The following is a 22,885-nucleotide window of genomic DNA, read 5'->3' as shown; positions in this document are numbered from 1 at the left end:
AGGCATTGTTATGCATATGCTTGAATTTATTTTTATGCAATTTTTTATTTTTAATATATAATAATATATTAAATAAAAACACGCACACACATAAGCATAAGCATATATATATATATATATATATATATATATATATATATATATATATATATATATATATATATATACGTACGTATGTATGTGTGTGCGCACGTATACGTTTTCTTTTTTTTTTTTTTTTTTTTCACGAACAGTAAGATGTAATTATGAATATAATAAACTATTTGTATAACAAAAGCAAGAGTATATATAATAGAAATATTAATGCATACAATTATAACAATATTGAAAATGAAAATTTAATTAGTAATATTGTTGGCCTGAGTAATAGTTATAGCAATAATAGCAGCTCGTCCAAATCGTCTTCTCATACGTTAATATTAAATAACAGAAATTCGAAAAATAAGCAAAAGAAAAACAATAAAGAAAAAAATAAAAAACCAAATGAACAAAAAAATTTAGCTAGTTACTTGAACAATGCAGGAAAAATTAAAGAAGAAAATGCAAAAAAGAAAAAAAAAGATATTAACGAAATCGAACTGGAATATGGCAAACTGAACAGTAAAAATATTTTAAATAGCACTAAAAACGATAATAGCAATAAAAACGATAATAGCAATAAAAATGTTAATAGCAATAAAAACGATAATAGAAATAAAAACGATAATAGAAATAAAAACGATAATAACAATAACAACAACAATAATAACAACAATTATAATAACAACAATTATAATAACAACAATTATAATAACAACAATAAGAACAATGAAAACGTTAACAGCAGTAATAACAGCAACACATGTAACAAAGAAAACAAAAATGTAAATATAAATATAAATAAATCAAATTACGAATTTAACATTGATAACATAGGTTTTGATGCAAAGGTATACAAAAACAGATGTGATGGAGTATGTGTTTTAAATGATAACATATATATTTTTGATAAAATTAAAAAATGCATTTATTTATATACACCATATAATAATGTTTGGTATATATTTTTAAATATATACGAAGAAATATCTATAAAAAAAAATCCAAATTTTGAAATGTCCACATATGATATGAAAGATGAGATAAGTAGTAAAAATGTAGCCTATAAATATTTAAATAATATTTCTTTTATAAATTATACCGATATAGTATATCTGAATGGTTGTATATTTATCATTAGTAGTAATGCACGGTTTATGAATATATGTAAAGTAAACGTACATAATATGAACACCTTGTTTGGCACAATTGTAGTAGATGCACTTCAAAAAAATGTCGAGAATTTTTCGTACATCCTGGATATGTTAAGAAACGATTGGAAGTCTTCCCCTGGTAAGAGTAAATCGGAGGACGCTAAAATGCATGGGGTGAAAGAAGGACTAGTGGGGGAAGAAGCGAGGGTAGAAGTTGGTGTAGCAGCAGGGGCAGCAGGGGCAGCAGTGGGCGTAGGAGGTAATGGGAAGAAGTCAGAGAGTAAAGACGAGTTAGGTCAGGTGGACGCAGATCTATACATAGAAGCGAATAGGAAAAGAAATATTGATGAGATTAACAAGTGTAGCTATATGCACGATGGTGAAGTAATTGGGTTAAAAGGGACAAAGGGGTTAAGCAGATTAAATAAAGGCATGTGCGAAGATGATGAGTTAATCAAAGATTATGAGAGAAGTTTCTGTGAAGACAAAACGTATGACCATGAAGAGTATGTTAGCGGAGTGTCCGAATTTTATGAATTTTTACAAAACAGAAACAACAATTGTTGTAAGAAGAAAAAAAGATTAATAAAGGCAAGGGATTATTTTTCAATATGCAGTGTGTATGAAAATTCTTATTCATTAATTTATTTGTTTGGAGGTAAAGGAAATACTACTAAGAAGGAAAATGAATACATTGATATAATTTATAACGACTTATATGTCTACGATTTTTATAAGAACAAGTGGATAGAGTTATATCAGTATGGAAATAATAATGAAGATACACAATGTTGGAAGAGGGTTAGTGAATATAGCGAAAATGTTAATGTACATGTTCCGTTTCATGACCATGTTAATGCAAAAAATAAAAATAATTATGAAAATAGTAATAGCAATTTTATCATAAAAGGAGGAAATAGAAGCTCCTTTGATTTTAAGAAAGATGCTTGTTTCGTTACGTATGATGAAAATAAATATGCCATTGGAAGTTACACAGGTGCAATAGAGGAAGACAGAAATAATAATTTTTGTTTTGTTTTATCGAATGATATTTCGTACAGTATGAACAGTTTTACCCAAGAGAAAAGAAATCATAATAGTGAAGATGTAAATGAGCTCATATCACTAGACAACGATACCACCTTGGCTACCATGGCTACTCTTAACACCTCCACCATTGCAAATAACTACATCATTGATAGTAGTAACAACAACAGTAATAATTTCATCATGGGTCTTAGTAACAATAACAGTACTAACGATTTTGCCGTGCGTAGTGATGGAAGTAGTAGTAGTAACAGTATTAGTAGCAATAATAATAATAATAATAATTTTACCATTGGTAGTAGCAACATCAACAGCAATAATAGTAACAACGAGGGTTGTTATACAGACGAACTGTTCGGAGGAGGGTACATAAATAAAGAGCTCAGGGAAAAGCTAAAAGTCGAGGAATATAACAAGAATGAAGATTTTTATAGTCTTCTTTTTGACCCAGTAAATGTGTTAGATGAAACAAATAGAAACGGAAAGTGTAGTGATGGTGATAAGGAGGTTAAGGGTGAGGAAGTAGGAAGCGCTGATAAGCGATGGGTGGCAAAAAAGAGCACCAATTTATATTATGAGAGAAGTCATAAATTTTGTTATAACTGTTTGAATAATAAAAAATGTACGTACATATGTGATTTGATAAAAAAAGGTATAAAAATAAAAAGTATTAAATGGCTAGGGAAAAGAGCAGGTCATACATGTGCTTATTATAAATATAACCTGTACATATTTGGAGGGATAAATTATTATAGTTTTAATAGTAATAAAATAAATTTAAATTTTTGTAATAATTTGTATTTATATAATATAGAATCGAATAAATGTTTTGAAATAATTGGTAAGGGCAATATACCAGAAAAAAGATATAGACACAGTTGTGTTATTATTAATGATTATATGTTCATAATAGGTGGAGAATGTAAAAATTCGACATTACCAAAAAATGATATATTTTTTTATAATTTTACGAATTCTGTATGGTCAGAAATTATTTTAAACTCAAATATAGCTTCTCATTCATTATACAAAACTGTGTGGTTAGAAAATTTTGGGTCCATATACATGTTCGGTTCCTCTATACTAAGACTAACTAAGAAAAATTTTCAGTACACCCCTTCATACAAAAATAATAAGAAAAAAAAGGAGATAGATCTTTTTTGAGGGAAAAAAAAGAAGAAAATGGACAAAAAAACAGGAAATGAAAATATAAATAGTAGCGACAAATTCCACTCCTTTGTTATCCATACAGTTACGTAGTTGTATAACTTTGTCGGCAAAATGTGGCCATTTAAATTTTTTTTTTATTTTAGTACAATTTTTCACTCTTTTTATTTCCCTGATTTGTAATGTCTTATATGTGTATCGTGTGTGTGTACATTGATACATGCTAATATACATACATGTGTAAATACATACATGTGTAAATACATACATGCGTACAGACATACATGCACACGTACAGTAGTATGTACGCGCGCATACCTTTCTTATTCATTTTTCGTCATGTTGCATTTTTCATTTCATTTATATTGCGCTAGCGCTTTAAAATGTTTTTATGTTGTTTTAATTGCTCCTTTTTTAACCCATATAAATGTGCATATACACACACGCAATATGTGTGCATATAATATATGTATCTTTACGTACATGTTACAGCTGTTTAAAATTTCGTAGTTGTAGCTAAAAATTAAAATTTTTTTTTTTTAAATTAGTATACTTTTATTTTTTTTAAATAAAAAAAAAATATTCATTGCTTAGCAGTGTGACTGATTTAACTACTCCTTAATGCATACTGTTCCCGCTGTGAGCTTTTTTATTTTTAAAATAACTGAAGAAAAACGTGTATTACATCATTTATCAGTATATTTATTTCTCATTTTATCAATTTATCGTTTTATCAATTTATCGTTTTATCAATTTATCGTTTTATCAATTTATCGTTTTATCAATTTCTCATTTTATCAATTTCTCATATTATCAATTTATACTTATTATGCTATTACCATCATTTGGGGTAAAATAAATAATCTTATTGACACCTTTTTTATGCATTTGCAAAATTGACAAATTCTAAGCACACATATAAATATGCATATTATATATGAGTCATGATGAAGAGAATAAGGTGTACGAAAATTGGGAAACTCGCTTCTTTATGTGTTGTTAACATCCATGCCTGCAGTATATATGTGCAACTGGATATGCGTATGGTATGGGTATATGCATGTGCATTCATATATATATATATATATATATATATATATATATGTGTACATGCACCTGTGTCAGTATGTATGCACTTTAATTACTACGGATAAGCCCTTACGACACACAAATTATTAATAAAAAAATATGATACGAAAAATCACAAAAAAAATTAACTTACTATTGAATGTTATAATAATAACAAAAAAAAAAAAAAAAAAAAAAATGTAAGATGGTTAAGGTGAATGAGCTTAAATAGTGATATATGGTGGAAATGGATACTTCATTTAATATGCCTATAGAATGTATAAACATATGATCGCATAAAATAAACCGCATATGTGCGCATGCTCAACTAAAAGAACAAGTTCTTCGAGGTATGCGCAAATACAAATTTTCGGCATATATATATATATATATATACCTGCTTAGGTATGAAGAGGAGATGGAGAAAACAAAGGCTCTATTATTTTTTGGATTCATACAAGTGAACTGTGTAAGAATCAATCTTATTTTTGAAAGTATACCAATCTATCGAATCGTCAGTATTGTTATATTTTCTGATAAATAAGAAAAAGCTTCTTTTCTCATTTTCTTTTTTCCATTTATTATTTTTTTTCCATTGAATAAATTTATTTAATATATCATAAGCTGTTACATATTCCTTACCATCTGAAAAACAATAAAAGCAACTTTTTAATAAATTTTCATTTATTTCTTGATATTGAATATAGTGTTCAACTTTTTTTCGTATTAATGGTGAATCACTGTTTTTACTTAAACCTTTTTCAAATAAAAAAATATTGTAAGATGGAAATAATGAATCTCTTGGCCATTTAAATTTAAGATACAATATGGCATTTTTGAAATCTGTAAAATTCATTTTCCCATATTTTAAGAAATGATGAAACCAGTTCACTCTCTTGTTATCATGTTTGCTACTACTTTTAAAAAAGGAAATTAATTTTTTAAATGGGTTCATGCAGTATTTTGTTTCCCTCATTTCAGAGGTGGATTTTACGTCTATAGTTGATTCAACTCCTTCCCCTACTCCTACCCCTGTTTCTACTTCTCCTACTTTTTTAGCTTCTTCTCTCGTTTCTACTTCTTTACCCTCAGAGTCTCCCACATTTACAACAATGTTGAGGGAGTCATATTCACCATGCTCAGCTAGTCGACCATACACTTTTATTAAATCTAAAATATCATAATTTAAAATTGGGTTGTAGGTATTATAAACAGGCTCATTATTGTAATATTTCGAATAAATGCTATTATTGGTTTTTAAATAATTTATATTTCTCTGATTTATATGTAAATACGGGTACCTTATGTATGTATATATATTTTTATATTTATGGTGAAGAAAACGGACGTATATAATTTTGTTACAATTATTCATTAAGCTTTCATTTAATTTTATATGTACGCTATTCATTTTTACTGAATTGACACTTGTTATGATTTTCGTTAGTACATTAATCAACAAAATAAGAAAATAAAAATTTCCTGACATGTTCATAAGGGTTGCATAATTTTGAAAAGTTTTGCGAATTTGATCATACGGATATTATGCACACGTATGTGTACATATGTATACGTATGTATACGTATGATGATAAATACCGAGGTCCCGTCGTTAAACAGTTTATGGCTTGAACCAAAAACGCTCACATGCACTTACGCAAGTACTAATATAGGCGTAAATACACGTACATACGTATACATGTACACATGTACATACGTGTTTGACCGCTAATTTATAAACACTCCTTATACATTTTCGTTGCTAGCATTTTCCGTCCCTTGCAAGATTATATTTGATAACCCTTATTATATTCTTAGCTTTTCATATCCCGAAAAGATGGCATAGTTAATATGCCATTTCTTACTCTCTCAATATGTACAAAATGAATATGCATGAAAGAATGAGGTAAACACGATAACGTGGTAACGCGAATACTCATATATATATGTATGTACATGTATGTATATATATATATATATTGGTAAATATACATGTATATGCCGCATGTAGGTATTTATATTTTTTCATTTACTCTGTTTTTAACATATTTAAAAAAATTCTTTTTTTTTTTTATCTAGCTAAAATGTTTGAAGTTTTGAAAAAATGACATTCCCCCATGAACACATGAAAATTACGCATATGTTTTATTACTGCTACTTGTATGCATCACTTTTGAAATTATGCAATTTTTTCCTTTTTTTTTATTTTTTACTGTTTATCAGAATTATTTACTATTTATAACAATTTTTCATTATTTTTCGTCCTTTCGTCTTTGTATTTATCGTTAGATATCACAAAAAATAAAAAACCAACACGCAGTTCATTAAAATTATATGCACAGTGTTATATTATACCTTTTTTTCGTATCTGAATTATTTACACATATATTATGTATATATATCTAGAAGTGTAAGTAATTCCCTTCCTGTGTTTATTTCTTAAAATTATCATTTTAAAAATATTTAAAATAAAAAAAATCAGAAATAAGGAGAGTATGCTTCTTGCGCACTAGTCTTATGAGCATGTTAGTTGCTATTCTTTTTAAGGCGATAATTATCAGATGTGCGTAAATAGTTACTAGTTTTTTGCACAATTTTGAAGCGTAGCCTGTAACGAATTATTGAATTTTATTTTATTTTATTTTATTTTATTTTATTATGTTGCGTTTTGTTTTACGCTGTTTTCCTTTCTTTATTATTTTATTTTATTTTATTTTATTTCGTTCCTCATTTTTCTCTTTTATATAAAGAAGTAACGTTTCATCTTTAAAAGTTTTCTTGAACTAGAAAAATGTTGTATTAATTTTACATATAATTTAATTTATATTTCCTTATTAATATACTTAAATATACTATAGGTATCATATTAATATAAATGGGGACATAAGAAATATATAAATGTACTGTGAATTTTTTTTTTCCTTTTTTTTTTTTAAATGTACATTATTAATCTTTTTATAGTATAATCATATGTTCTTTAAGGAAAACAAAACTAATTGGAGTCTACTATTATATGGTGGCTTTTTATAAGAAAAGGAAGTGTGCTGTTTTGCATTTAGCAGTGTTATGAGTTTTTTTTTTTTTTTTTCTTCAATTCAATTTTGTGTACTTTTTTCGCATATGCGCAAATATTTCCCATATTTTTCGTATTTCACATGTATATACATATATATATATATATATGCATATAAAAGGAAAACTTACACAATTATAACATCCATCACCAAATGATTAAGTGCCTGTTTATGGAAAGATATACATTATGAACTTAAACTACAATTTTAACAGGTTGTTTTATGTATATAAAGAGAACCATGTATATTCATATTTATTAAATACAGGACATCCTTTATAATAGGTTTATGACAAGTAATTCAATGCATTAAAAAATGATTTAAAAAAAAAATAGAAGGTTATTAAAATACATGAAATTTTAGAATAGTCTTATAATGGTTACATTTTCTTTTGTTTTGATAATTTTTCCTGTCTTCCAAAATGGGCAAACAAAATAAAAAATAAATATAGATAAATATATGTATATATATGCAATATAGAAACTACTAGCACACTATTGCTTCACTGGTAAATGTATACAAACACACTATGATTAGCTGTAGCAGAACAGCATATATCCGGTTTTTGAAAATGTAAAGGGAAAGGAATTTTACTTTGTGTGTTTACCATCTTTTAGTTTTATTACATTTTTTTTTTTTTTTTTGTTTATTTTTTTTTGTTTATTTTTTTTTTGCTTTGCTTAGTTTTGCTTCGTTTTATTTTGCTATATTTTAATTTCCAATATTTTATTTTGTTTTACAAAATTTTAATCTGCATTACAATATTTTATTTCGCTTTGCTCTATTTTGCTTTGATATACTTTGTTTTGTTCTATTTAATATTGTTTTTCTTTAATTTGGTGTATTCTGTTTTATTTTTTATTTTATTTTGCATTATTGTGAATGTTTACCATGCTATTTCTTTGCATGCTTTTTGTTTACTTAATGGTAATGTTCTAGATTTAAAAATATAAAAGAAAAAAAAAATTTAAATCGAATTAAATTAAAATTGAAGTGAAAGTTAAAATCAAATTGATGTCAAAATTAAAACAAAATTAACGTGAAAGTTAAAATTAGATTGACGTTAAAATTAAAACCAAATTGAAGTCAAAATTGAAGTCAAAATTGAAGTTAAAATTGAAGTTAAAATTGAAGTTAAAATTGATGTCAAAACTGTTGTCAAAACTGTTGTCAAAACTGTTGTCAAAATTGATGTAAAAATTAAAATCAAACTGAAGTAAATATTGATGTCAAAATTAAAACCAAATTGATATCAAATTTGAAGTCAAATAAAAAGTTTACCTTTTTTTCAAAGATAAAAAGTTTTCTTGGTACGACAATACCGTTTTTGATATTGAAATTTTTTATTTATTTTGGCGTACTAATAAACTGTCGTTTATTAATATTTTGTCCACAGCACACATAAAGTACATATATGTTTTTACAACGCAAAATAAATACGAACATTTTTCATACCCATTTTTTGACAGCTACTATTAAACACATATTTTTACATTCATTTAATGAATTAACACGTTTAGATAGATATATACATATAAATAATAGACATATATATGTACGTATAAATATATGTACAAATAAACATACAAATGTTTATAAAAATATACGTACAAATATACATACAGATATATACATACAAATATACATACATATATACATATATATATATATACATACAAATATACATACATATATACATATATATATATATACATATATACATACATATATATATAAATATATACGTATACATTGAAGGACATATATGTATGTAAGTACATACTTAAATACATCTTCCATATGTGTTTTTTCAAAACATTTGCAGTCTATTTATCATTTTAAATATTATTAGCCATTTCTAATTATATATACGTATACAACTATATACACATAAGTATGTATATATATATATTTATATACGCATATAAAAATAAATGTACATGTATGAAATATAATTTAATACATTTATATGTAAGTACATATTTGTACATATGTATTTGTTATTAGCAAAAAAAAAAAAAAAAAAAAAAAAAAAAAAAAAAGTATATCCTTATCTGTATGATAAATAGCTAGCTATTTTTTTTTTTTTTTGCAGCATTATTCTTGCTTGCTCATATATTAATGAATAAATAGAAAAATAAAAAAAAATAAATTGCAATTAATTTTTAATGCATGTTTTTCATATTTGTATTTGATAAATTCTACTTTTTTTTTTATTTTTTATTTATTTTAATTTTTTCTCATTAACTCTAGAGGAACATGCTTCATAAATGGTAAATTTTTAACAGTTGTACGAAAATTTTTAAAACAGGAAATATTCGAGTATATACACATACGTACGTACAACATATGCAACAAAATATATGTAATATATGTACAATATATACATATATATGTTCGTATGTATGTTCGTGCTTGTTACGTATAGTTTATGCAACTTTTATCATTTTTGCCACATACCCGTTGCATTGTTGTTCACAAATTTCTTAATTTTTTTAATTCTGCTTTGACGCATATTTGTTTAACATAATTTTTTTGTCCATATCAACACCTTCTATTTTCAAATAATTTAATTTTTAATTTTTTTTCTTCTTGAATATTTCCTGTAAGTTTTTTTGATTTCCTTTTTCATTTGTTACATTGTTACTGTTGTATTTATTCGTACACATTTATGTAAATATATATATATATATGTATAAATATATATATGTATAAATATATATATGTATAAATATATGCATATATGTGTATAAATATTTGTATATATATATTTGCTGATTTAATTTTTTTTTTTTTTTTCCCCCTCCCCTTTTGCATTTTCTTTACCTCCATATTTTAATTTTTTGTTTTAGATTTTTTTGCATAATTACTAAACTTTAGTACTTCGTTTATGAAAATTTGAATGGAATTCATATATTTTGTTCTTTACATTTTATTTGTTACATATTTTACGTTACATTTTATACGTTACATTTTATACGTTACATTTTATACGTTACATTTTATACGTTACATTTTATACGTTACATTTTATACGTTACATTTTATACGTTACATTTTATACGTTACATTTAACATTTTAAGCCTGAGGGGAAATAAAATATTCAAAGAAGCGTCAAGTTAGGAGTAGCACATTTAATAAGAAAAATAAAGTAGTATAAAGTAAACAATAATAATGTAAATTAAATAAAGAAAAAAAATAATGTAAAACACACACAGTAAAACATAATAAAGTAAAATATTACAAAATAAATGGAAGGAGACCATACTTGTTCTTATATTTGTCATTTACTTGATGCATAAAGTTTGAGAGTTTAACTCGTATTTCAAATATAGAAAAAAAAAAAAAAAAAAAAAAGAAAAAGCAGAACGACGTCGAACATAATTGCACACAAAAGGACAAACCACAGTTAAGTAAAAAACGAAAATTGTAGAGAAAAGTCGCAAAAAAAGGCAAGGTCAAAATTGTCAAACGGTAGCTCATTCTGCCGCACACTTATATATGCACATATGTACATACAACCATTGGTGCCCCAATATATGTATATGCGAAAAAAGGAAAAAACATTTAAAAAGGTGTTTATTAAAAAAAGTAAAAATATTGAAGCAAACATATCGAAGCAAACATATCGAAGCAAACATATATTTGCACCACAAATATTGTTGCAAAAACGATAAAATGGAAAAGATATGGAGTTTGTACCCTGTTGGAAATCCAGTTAATTACAAAAGTTACTCGAAAGATGTGCATGTAAATGAAATAAAAAAAGTACAGGATGAAAAAAATAAAAATGCCTCATCAAGTATAAATTGTAATGACGATAAAATAGTAAGAACTAATACCAATCAGATAGTTAAAGGAAATGTTATAATACCTAGTAAACCATTTATATGTAAGAAATTAATAGTCTTTGATTATGATGATACTATATTACCAACGAGTTGGATCACTATAAAAATGAAGCTAGGATTATATGATACGATTCCAGTACATATAAAACAGCTATTTACTAAGTTAAGTACAGTAGTAATTAATACATTAAATTTATGTTTAACACAAGGTAAATTAGTAATAGTAACAAATGCAAGTTTAGAATGGTTAATAAATTCAGCTAAGAAATTTATACCTTTTGTTTGGTCATTTATTATGCATAATAATATTAGAATAATATCTGCTAGGGATAGATTAATAAATTCACTAATTGATCCGAAAGATTGGAAAAAAGTTATATTTCATCAAATTATTAATGAACTATTATCTCCCTATCTATTTAATGCATCTTTTATATGTTTTATATATTCTGTAGGGGATGGAAATGACGAAAGAAATGCTTGCTTTTTTATTTCTCAGTTAAATCAATATTCATCTTGTATATTTAAATCCTTGAAGTTTTTATCAGAACCCACATGTCAAAAACTGATAGCGGAACACGAACTGTTCTATTACTTCTTTAACAGCAGCAGCGATGCCGGGCTCCCCAACTCCGCCGATGCGTCCACAAACGCTATATTAGGTGGTGCATTAAATTCCATTAAAAATGCTACTACGGGTGTTACTGCTGTGGATGCTACAACTGCGGATGCTACAACTGCGGATGCTACAACTGCGGATGCTACAACTGCGGATGCTACTACTGCCGTTGCTATCACTGCAACTGCTAATTCTACTAGTACCGCTATCACTCCAAGTCGTAGAAGTACCATTTTTAACAACGTTCTGCATTAAAGCTGTGCCTCTGCTTAAATCACCCAATTCGTCGAAATGGTAAAGGCGAACACCATATATATAGTATAACTAAAATGGGTATGGATAGGGAGAAAAAATATAAATTAAGAACAAAACAAAGAATGCATGAAATTTACGCAGGTTATAATAACTCTTATAGTTTAAGGTTATACAGGTGTTGATAAATGTAAGTATTTATTTGGTGTACATGACAAAAACGCTGTTCTGTAAAGAAGACGCGGTAACGTATGGATGGACTGAGAAACGCTTCCGAGAGGGGGAGAGGTATATGTGCGCACCTCTGTACATATATATATATATATATATATATATATATGTGTTTATATTTATATGTGTACATCATTATATACATATATATATAGGGGAGCACGTGCATTTGTCAGTCCGGATTGAATAATCTAATTGACTATTTTGTTTAGCTTTTATGTTACTCTTTTTACCCTATATAGATGATTTTAACTCTTTTTATTCGTATTAATTGGTAGCTATTTTTTTTTAATGTAATTTTTGAAAGAGATGGAACCTTGTATGCATTAGCTGAGGACGACGTCCCCACATATGCATATATGAAGGTGTAAATATACTTTTTTATACATGTATTAACAAATTGTGTCTTTGCTCTTTTCCTCTGCAGCTGGCTAACGGCTTGGTTCTTCTCATTTTTGTTTTAATTTTTTTAGTAATTTTAGTAATTTTAGTAATTTTTTTCTGTTTATCGTTTTTAATCATACCATATATTATGTAGTAAAACACGTACATAAATATTGTGCATATAAACTTTTTACATAATTCGCTAATTTTTTTTTTTAGTATATGAATTCTTTAATTACAGTTGTTTTGCTTTTGCTCATGTATAGAATAAAGAAATATGTTTTTATTTTTTTATTGCCAGATGTAGTGACACTACGCATGATATATGTGCATATGTACATATATATATATATATATATATATATATATATATATATATATATATATATTTATAAAATTAGCAGGAACGTTTATACCAACATACTACTAAAAATGAATATTTATTTTTACATAGGATTATAAAAAAAAAATGGGATAACGAAAAAAAAAAAAAAAAATTATACAAATTGCATAATTTATTTATTTATAAAAATATAGATGTTCTTTTACGACCTGTTCAGAGACTTGCCTTCGTTTGGTTTACCTTTGGTTATTTGTTGTAAAAAAAGAGAAAAAAAAAAAAAAAGGAAAAAAAATTGTATGTCATATTTAAACCTTTTTTACATATACAACGGAATAGGAGAACAAACGTAATGTACATTTACAATATTTATAAAACATCAGGGCAAAATTAAAGGATAAAAAAAGAGAAAAAAAAAAGAAAAAACAATTTCTCTTTTCCTATTTTCGTTAAAATTAAAAAAAAGTATGTGTTTATATAAAGGAAGGAGCGCCTAAGGAACAATAAAAGAAGGAACAAATAAGCAAGCAAGCAAAGTTAAGTAGTAATTTTTTTTTTTTTTAATTTTTTTTTTTTTTTTTTTTTTTCAAATGCTAAGAAGAACAACAGAAATATACGTAAATGTAATTTGACGCAAAAGTATGGTGAATATATGTTCCCTTTTTAAAGTACATTTTTAAGAATTATACTAGGACAGTGAGTAAAGTGTTAATTGTTAGAAGTCTTTTTAACTCTCATTTTTAATTTTTTCTTAAATTTTTTGTTGTTTTATTTATTTCTTAAAAAAAAGTGATGCACAGTCTGAAGGAAAAGTCTACTGTTGGGAAACTCGTCAGAGATGGAGTACATAAAAATAAATACTCATTGATATCAGAACAGGTGCATATACATATACTTATGCACATATGTATATGTACGTATATATATGTGTGTTAATACTATATGTGGGATAAATTTTTGAGGGGGAATATTCTCTTAAAAATTATAGCGTTATATGTGTAATATGTATCTGTTTTTTATCTTTTGCATACTTGCACACACACATATACATACGTATGTGTGTGCGTGTGTGCGTATATATGCGTAACACATTCGTGTATTAACTGTGTAGAGAGTTGTTTGAAAATTTTTTAAGTTTTATTCGATTACTTTCCGGTTCGTAGACCCTAAACCAAAAGGAAAATATCCTATCGAAGTAGGAACATAAATGAGGGAAGTATCGAGCGAACGAGTGCACATATAAGTGCACAATTAAGTCTACTAATGTAGAAAAAAAGAAAATCAATAAAAGGTACAACATCCACACATACTTGGGTGGGCCCACGTACGTACGAGCCATAGAAGATGATTCAACTAGCCCCATTGTTTTACTTTTTTTTTTTTTTTTTGAAGCATTTTGACCCATGGACGCATTCCGGATGAAGGATTAAACGAAATTACTATTATGCACATTTTGCATAAAATTTCATCTCAAAACTTGTATAATAAAAAAAATTGAGAGAAGTAATATCAACAACGCGATTGATTGAAGATGGTGGAAAAATGTGTGTACATTGCATTGTACTGAATTGTATTTGTTTATCTATTTGTTCATTTATTTGTTTATCTATTTGTTCATTTATTTGTTTATCTATTCGTTCATTTATTTGTTTATCTATTTGTTCATTTATTTGTTTATCTATTTGTTCATTTATTTGTTTATCTATTTATTTTATTTTTTTTGCAGGTGTAACAGTGAAAAGAATGTAAAAATAGGGGAGAGAGAGAACAGAATATACAGTGCGCTCGTTAGGAGCAAGTACATTGGATTTGGACACGGCATAGGGAGGTATTATATCAGAAAAAAATAAGGAACAAAATAAGGAACAAAATAAGGAACAAAATAAGGAAAAAAATAAGGAAAAAAATAAGGAAAAAAATAAGGAAAAAAATAAGGAAAAAAATAAGGAAAAAAATAAAGAAAAAAATAAAGAAAAAAATAAAGAAAAAAATTAAGTTAAAAATATAAAGAGATAATAGTTTATAAATGCATTTGTCCACTCATACTCACATGTGTACATGCACCTTTTCGAGTCAGATCCGGAAATCTGGATGATGTACAGCCGAAGAGTGCAGGGAATAGCATCCTAGCAAAAGCAACAACACGTATTGTAAAAGATTTAATAAAAGATTTTGGCATTAGGAGTTGTCAAGATGTGTACATATTACCATATGCAACAGGGATGTGCATAAGTACTTGTCTTCTTTATATAAAAAAGGAAAGAATAGATAGTGAATATGTAATTATTTCGAGAATAGACCATAAAACATGTTATAAATGCATTGAATTTTGTAATTTAAAATATATTGTAGTAGATATGATTTTTAAAGATGAACAATTATATACAGATATTGAGAACATAAAAAATTTAATGGATAAATATAAAGAGAAAATTTGTTGTGTTATATCAGTAACAGCTAGTTATGCACCTAGAAATTGTGATGATATAATAAACATTTCTCTTCTTTGTAAGAAATATAATATGCCTCATATTATTAATAATTCCTTTGGATTACAATGTAATTACATTTGTAAAGAAATACAGAGATGTTATAATGAGAATGGAAGAATTGATTTTGTTGTTCAAAGTTGTGATAAGAATTTCCTTGTACCAGTTAATGGTGGTATTGTATTTAGTGGAAATAAAAAAAAGATGAATGAATTGAAAAAGACATATCCAGGTAGAACTCCTGTACATGCATATCTAGATCTTTTGATTACATTATTAGAATTAGGGAAAACTAAAATAATGAAATTAAGAAAAGAAAGGATTGAAAATTTTAATTGGTTTAAAGAGAAGATATATACATTATGCTCTAAATATAATCTTTCCTTAATAAAGACAAGTAAAAATACTATATCAATGGCTATAAACTTAAATGAATTGTACAAATATTGTGGTTTAGATGACCCTAAGAAGATATGTTTACTCGGTTCATTTCTTTTTTATAGAAATGTAACAGGGCACAGAGTCATATGCTCTCCTTTGCTAATTAAAAATTATATTTTAAAAAAAATAAAAGAGAAAAGGGAAGTATTTACAACGGAATCAGATCGGAATTTCCACTCCCAGTGTAGTGATGTTCACACAGAGGAACAGGGGAGCAATCCATATAGCTCCGTCAGGAGGGGGAATAGCATACAAGATAGCAGTTCTGTTATCAATCCAGTTAGCAGTGCAGTTTGCAACCAAGTTAGCCTTCCAATCAGCGATCATAGCAAGAACACAAACATGGACCCTTTTTGTCATCGAACGATTGAGCATAATGAAGAATTGACGAATAACAAAATTACCATAAGTAATAAACTAGAAGTAAAACAAGTTGACAATGATTTTGAAAAATTAAATGAAAAAAATACATTAAAAATAGGGAATCACATATTTCAAAGTTTTGGCACCAGTTATGACTTGTATCCTTTTTCATATATCGCCTTCTCATGTGTAATAGGAATTGAAAAGGAGGAGCTCCAAAGTTTTGTCCAAAAATTAGACGACGCTATTGACTATTTTATTAGAAAGTTCAAGAGAAAAGAAAAAGAAAAAAATATTTCCTCACATGATTAATGGATAAATTTCGTGAGACAACATATGTATCCATCTTTATGGATATGCAGGGGAATTTATGCATGGTTTTAGTTATGTTCATTTTTGTTTCTAATTTTGAGCTGTTGTTCATATTTTTGTATTTCAGCTCATTTTTGCTTATTCATCATCCACTGTTCTCTCCTTTTCGATGAGGTGTCAATACCTCGAAGTGGAATTCCCTCTCCCCCCTTTTTCGTACCCTTTAGTGGAAAACTATTAAAAATAGCTAATTTAAGAAAAACGTAATACTTCCAACACATTAAAAAGTTGTACAAAAAAAAAAAAAAAAAAAAAAAGAAAGAAAGGAAGAGAAGGAAACAAAAGAAAGGGAAATTAATAGCAATGAAAAAACAAAAGCACATTTGTACATATACATAAGCATATACATGTGAGTGCAAAAAACTATGCGCATCGTGTGCTACACAAAAGACTACAGCGTCATGAATACATAATATAAGAGCAAACACATTTTTTTAAATAAAATGTAAATTATTAAAACGAAATGGGCGAGTAAACGGGGTATAACGCGCGCCACGTTGATAGCAAATGGAAGTGAACAAAAAAAAAAAAAAAATAAGAAAAATATAAAGAAAATATATGAAGAAAAAATGGAAAAAAAAAAAAAAAAAAAATTGGAAGAACTGCTATTATCGCATGTACAGTTCATGTAAATTTTATAACTGACCGCGTGACTGCGTTTTTTTCGTTCCAGGGGAAGGTACGCAAACTTAAAAAGCTTTTATTATAATTTTTCTGATTTCAACAAAATCTTGAGGTACGTCTGTCTGATACATATTTGTATTTTTAGGAATGAGAAAAGCTATTCTACAATTGTGTTCATGTTTAAAAAAAAAAATTTCTCCAACAGGAACTAGTGAATTGTATATAGAATGATCGGGATTACTATCTGTGTTATCATATTCTTTCCAAAATAAATACCATTTTTCTTTTTCATTTAATCTGTTTCCATTTTTTTGGATGCTTTGGCATCTTATCCCCGCTCCGAAAAAGTTCTCCGGGATACTGAACAGAAAGAAAAGGATGGATGTATATAAACAAACACAAGGATATGTACATGTTTAAACGTACAAAAGTATGCATAATCATACAAATGCTGACACATTAACCCACTGCACATACAAACACACACAAGTGAAACACTACTACGATATGGAAAAAAAAAAAAAAAAAAAAAAATTACTCATTATCAGTCATCGTGAGCTTTTCAAAGGGCACTGGGTCCATATTGTGTTCTTTTAAATTTTGAAAAAATGGCTTTATTTGTTCTACACTTTCAGTCGGGTACGCTTTGCCTTTTCCAAAAAGGATTGTTACTTGTATTCTGTTTAGAAGCGCGTATGTGTTTCTGCTTCTGCATCGGGAAGGGGAAAATTGTCCGAGCGTGTGCACGAATACGAGTGAGCATGTATACAAGCAGGAATGTATACAAGTGGGCATATTTACACTTATCAAAATATGTCCGTATAAATACGTATACATATGAGTACGCACCCATTTGATCAATTATCTTACTTACAGGAGTATGCTCGAGTTGGGTTTCTGAGTAGAGACAAAATGCCAATTGAGAAAATGACCCGGTTCAGTCTTAAAAACATTGTATGTTTTTAAAGGCATCCAGTAAGAAACAGTAAATTGATCAAACACTATAACATTTTGAATAATATGATTATTACTATTATTTCTTACAACTCCTTTGTGAAAAAGTTTTATTGATTCTGTATTAGATTCCATTAAAACAAAAAAAATAGGTTTGGAAATTTTAAAATTAGACGTACTAATAAAATAAATAATACTAATAAAAGCAAAAACTGTATTTATTAAACACCATGCTTTTGTTCTTTTATGTTCATTTGGAGTAATACAAAATATGATTGAACCAACAATCCACAGTATAGGAAATTTACAAACTAAACCTAGAAAGAAAAGTATCTGCAAGCAACTAGGATCATCATTTTCATCTTCATGTATGTTTGTATTTTCTCTTCGACTTGATGTTTGATGTGGAGTTGTCAATTGTATATTTGCTTCTTGTACCCGTTCTTGCCAGTATTTTTTTATTTTCTCCTTAACATAAGTAACATAATCCTTGCAGTACGAAAATACATTATGCGATAGGGCTCTGTAGCGGAAGTGGTAAGCACGCCAATTAGTATTTGCAGCTTCCCCCTCTGCGTCTTCATCATCTGCCATATTTGCCACATGTACTACGTCTTCCATCTCTATTGCAGCCCCTACCTCTATCGCAGCCTCCACCTCTACCGCTCCTTCATTTCGATTATTTGAAGGGCCTCTACAAAAATAACTACCACTCGGGTGATGGCTGTCTAAAACGGTTCCCCTGCCGGCATGTTCATTATTTACTAATATAGAGTTGTCCATAAGATCATTAGGATTAAGACCATTTACATATACGAAGTCGTTTGGTCCATTAGTTATTAGAGCATTCGTATTGTCATTCACATTTCCATCTGCATTAATTCCCTGTCTATGTATTACATAAACTTCATCATGTACACAACTGGTGGTAACTGAACCGCAGTTTTCATCGCTATGCTCATTTAAATTATTAGTTTCCATAATTTCTAATTCACACATATCATTGTCTAATGCATTTGCATCTGTTATTGGATTTCCTTTTCGATCTGTAATAATTTTTTTTACTCTATTGAAAATTCTGGAAAAAATATTACATTCGTTGTTGTTCTCATCACTGCGTATGTGGCTACCATTGATATTAGTATTACCTGGGTAAGCATCATTGTCACTATGGCGGTTCGTATCAATGTGCACATCACTGTGTAGGTGTTCCTCCTGTCCAACCAACTGTTGAGGGTCGAGCTCAAGCAGTTGTGCATTTCTATTAGCGCATGTAGTACGAATGTTATCACTTAGTAAGTCAGAATCATTTGGTAGGCCAGGACTTCTACTACTACTGCTACTACTACTACTACTACTACTACTACTTCTACTACTACTACTACTTCTACTACTACTACTACTACTACTGCTATTGTCATTAATGAAATTATTTTTATCTGTTTTCTTATAATGCACATCATCGTAACGTGCTTCTACCCCTTGTACCTTTTTATGAACAGCCACTCCATCAAAATATACTATTTCGATTGAGTCTTTACGTTCGTTGCAAAATTCCACTCTTTTAGGGCTACCACCATTATAACCTCCATAATTGCTATCATTATTATAACAATCATAATTGCTATTAGTATTATGGCCATGCTTGCTTCCCTCCTTTTGCTGGTTCTTCTTCTTGTCCTTCTTCCTCACCTTTATTTTATCGTTTAAAGAATCCAAATAGTTGCATAGGTCGACAGTCTCAACTGCGCATTTCCCTTCTACTTCTGCACTTACTTCTGCACCTACTTCTGCACCTACTTCTGCACCTACTTCTGCACCTACTTGCACCTTTCGTTCTTTATAATGTTCGCTCCCTTTTTCTCCACTCGAATGCTTTTTTTTAAAATTAATTAAATTTTTACCATCAGTGAACATTTTTTTTTTGCTTTTACTGTTTATGTTAACGTTTTGCGTGTGGATCAAGTCCTCCTCCTCTTGCAGATAGTTTACTTGGAATATAGGAGAATATGCATTTTTTTTTTTTTTCTTTTTCTTTTTTTTTTTTTCGCTTACAAAGTCCTCTTTGTTGCTTTCTTCTGCTGATACATGTGATAGCATTTTATCCAAAAGGATAGCAGCTTGTGAAGCGTCAAATGGTAGTACTAGCAGTGGCAGTAGCAGATGCAAACATGAAAGAAGTGCTCACTGGCAAACACGCTGCTAATAAAAAGCCTTTGGAAGTAAAGACTAAAACAATGAATGGCTTTATATAAATAATAATAAAATTGTTATAACTTTTGAAAATAAGCAAATATTCGCATTTACATCAACGGGCATAAAAGGATATATTGCTATAACCATTATTCCTAAGAGGCTTTTTTTTTTTTTTTATTATTTTAAATGTTATGGTAATGGTCATAAATGAATATTATTTCTATTATGCTGTTACTCTGGTACGCATCATATATGGAGAAAAAGAGCTCCTTCAAAGAATGGCGTTCATTTTTTTTTTTTATACCATCCGCTATATAATTTATAAGAATTAAAAAATACTCCTAGAATAAAAGTTTCATATGTTTCACTTATCCCTTTTTTTTTTATTTTTTACCTTTTTACTTTTTAGATCCTTCTATCAGCCGCCCTATCATGTATACAAATGTGAATAGGCATAAGTGAGTAGGCATTAACGAATAAACATATACGTACACATTCAACAGTAGGAAATGAATGTACATTATTTGTGCGTAAGCGCACGTACGCACGTACGTACGTATGTATGTATGTATGTATTTATGTACGTATTTATGTAAATACATACGTATGTACATATATATGTACGTATATGTATGTATGTATATATATATATGTACGTATATGTATTTATATATATACATATATGCAAATATCATGCGATAGGATTTTTTTTTTTTTTTTTTTTTTCTCTTAATAAATCATAACAGCGTAAACCTAATCAACTTTTGCAATAAAAAGGGAGTAAAAATAAGGGAAAAAAAGAAGTGTCAAGGATGAAATGAAAGAACGAATATAACAGTAAAGGAATGAATGAATGAAGGAATAAACGTGCGAACGAATGAACGAATAAACGGACAAAAAAACGAAAGAACAGTTTACAATTATTTTTTAAATTTGCAAAGAGCATAAGAAGGCAATATAATTACCATATAATATGATTATGTAAAAACACAAACTGTTATGTTTTTTGCTTTTTTCTTTTTGCTTTTTGAGAATAAGCGCATTTAATTTGACATTCTTAAGATCTAATGTAAAACACATTTTTTTTCTTTTTCTTTCTTTTTTTTTACATTTTGTAGATAATTTCCTTTTTTTTTTTTTTTTTTTTTTTTTAGCCCGTTTGTATAAATACAATTTAATATTCATTGTACTTATTTTAGTTTTACGGAAAAGTAGTAATGACGAGAGGCTTCTCAATTTTGTTCATCCATCGTCATCTTCCACTTCAGTAGTATTTTTTGCTGGCCATTATATCACACAAAAAAAGAGAAACGAAAGGAAAGAGAACGGAAGAACAGGAAATAAAACGAAACAAAAGGGAAGCGAACGAAATAAAAGGAAATAAAGCAAAATAATTATGTTTACAATGATTTTTTACTTAATTATTTTTATTTGTTTTATTTTTTGAAAGGTTCGTATGTTTTAAAGCTATATTTATGTAATTGTCGGTTGACGGGTTTTCACGTATAATGGAAAAAATGAAATCCGTTGTGAGGGAGTTTTTCCATTTTTTTTGAAATAGATGAAATAATAAAAAAGTTGGCGGTTAATTTGTAAGCGCATCATTCTTTTAAAAGTTCTTATTATTCCTCTAATTTTTAAGTCCATTTTATTGGCACTTATTCTGTATGTGCATTATTCTTTTAAAAGTTCTTTTTTTTCTGCTAGTTTTTAAGTCCAATTTTTTTTTTTTTGTTTTTTTCCTAAAATTGAGTAGACATATGTTGTTCGTATAGTTTGGAAAAAAAAAAAAAAAATGAATTAAGAAAAAGAATCAACAACAGTAGATAACAAAATAAGACAAGAAAAAATGAAAGAGGAAAAAATAAATGTGTGTAGTAATTATATAGAATATTAAAACTAAGAAGATATTTTTTTTTATTTTTTCTTAAAACATAATAAAACTTAAGTATTAATGTTATGATATTAACAGAAGGATTAGCACGTTGTACACAATATGTCCGGTTCATTTCGTATGAACAAATAAAAACAAAACGTTGATATGATTTTTACTTCTTCAGCGGATGTGCTCACTATATGTGTCATTGCAGATTAGTAGCAGTAAAAAAAACAAACTAAAAAGCTAGTAAATCGTTACGATAACATTGTGTTCCTTTTGACGATTTCATAGAAAACCAAAT

At 27.8% G+C, this 22,885-nt stretch overlaps 5 protein-coding genes across 5 annotated transcripts; 3 read left to right on the top strand and 2 right to left on the bottom strand.

Moving 5' to 3' along the window:
• Positions 1 to 245: 245 nt before the first annotated feature.
• Positions 246 to 3,443, top strand: PmUG01_13015400 (conserved Plasmodium protein, unknown function; the record flags this gene model as incomplete). The annotated part of the gene is made up of 1 exon (XM_029007118.1): positions 246 to 3,443. The coding sequence occupies one exon, from the start codon at positions 246 to 248 to the stop codon at positions 3,441 to 3,443; it is 3,198 nt and encodes a 1,065-aa protein (XP_028863540.1).
• Positions 3,444 to 4,953: 1,510 nt separating this feature from the next.
• Positions 4,954 to 6,003, bottom strand: PmUG01_13015300 (conserved Plasmodium protein, unknown function; the record flags this gene model as incomplete). The annotated part of the gene is made up of 1 exon (XM_029007117.1): positions 4,954 to 6,003. The coding sequence occupies one exon, from the start codon at positions 6,001 to 6,003 to the stop codon at positions 4,954 to 4,956; it is 1,050 nt and encodes a 349-aa protein (XP_028863539.1).
• Positions 6,004 to 11,267: 5,264 nt separating this feature from the next.
• Positions 11,268 to 12,314, top strand: HADO (HAD domain ookinete protein, putative; the record flags this gene model as incomplete). The annotated part of the gene is made up of 1 exon (XM_029007116.1): positions 11,268 to 12,314. One exon carries the CDS (start codon positions 11,268 to 11,270, stop codon positions 12,312 to 12,314), a length of 1,047 nt encoding a protein of 348 aa, XP_028863538.1.
• Positions 12,315 to 14,058: 1,744 nt separating this feature from the next.
• On the top strand, positions 14,059 to 16,871 carry SEPSECS (O-phosphoseryl-tRNA(Sec) selenium transferase, putative; the record flags this gene model as incomplete). Its single annotated transcript, XM_029007115.1, has 5 exons — positions 14,059 to 14,145; positions 14,430 to 14,461; positions 14,659 to 14,745; positions 14,993 to 15,094; positions 15,344 to 16,871. The coding sequence occupies 5 exons, from the start codon at positions 14,059 to 14,061 to the stop codon at positions 16,869 to 16,871; spliced, it is 1,836 nt and encodes a 611-aa protein (XP_028863537.1).
• A 749-nt stretch (positions 16,872 to 17,620) lies between these two features.
• Positions 17,621 to 20,609, bottom strand: PmUG01_13015000 (conserved Plasmodium protein, unknown function; the record flags this gene model as incomplete). The annotated part of the gene is made up of 3 exons (XM_029007114.1): positions 17,621 to 17,915; positions 18,094 to 18,264; positions 18,430 to 20,609. 3 exons carry the CDS (start codon positions 20,607 to 20,609, stop codon positions 17,621 to 17,623), a joined length of 2,646 nt encoding a protein of 881 aa, XP_028863536.1.
• Between the last annotated feature and the right edge of the window lie 2,276 nt (positions 20,610 to 22,885).

The sequence above is a fragment of the Plasmodium malariae genome, assembly GCF_900090045.1.
Source record: "Plasmodium malariae genome assembly, chromosome: 13".
NCBI classification, from domain to species: Eukaryota; Apicomplexa; class Aconoidasida; order Haemosporida; family Plasmodiidae; genus Plasmodium; species Plasmodium malariae.
This window is presented reverse-complemented; position numbering and strand designations above follow the sequence as displayed.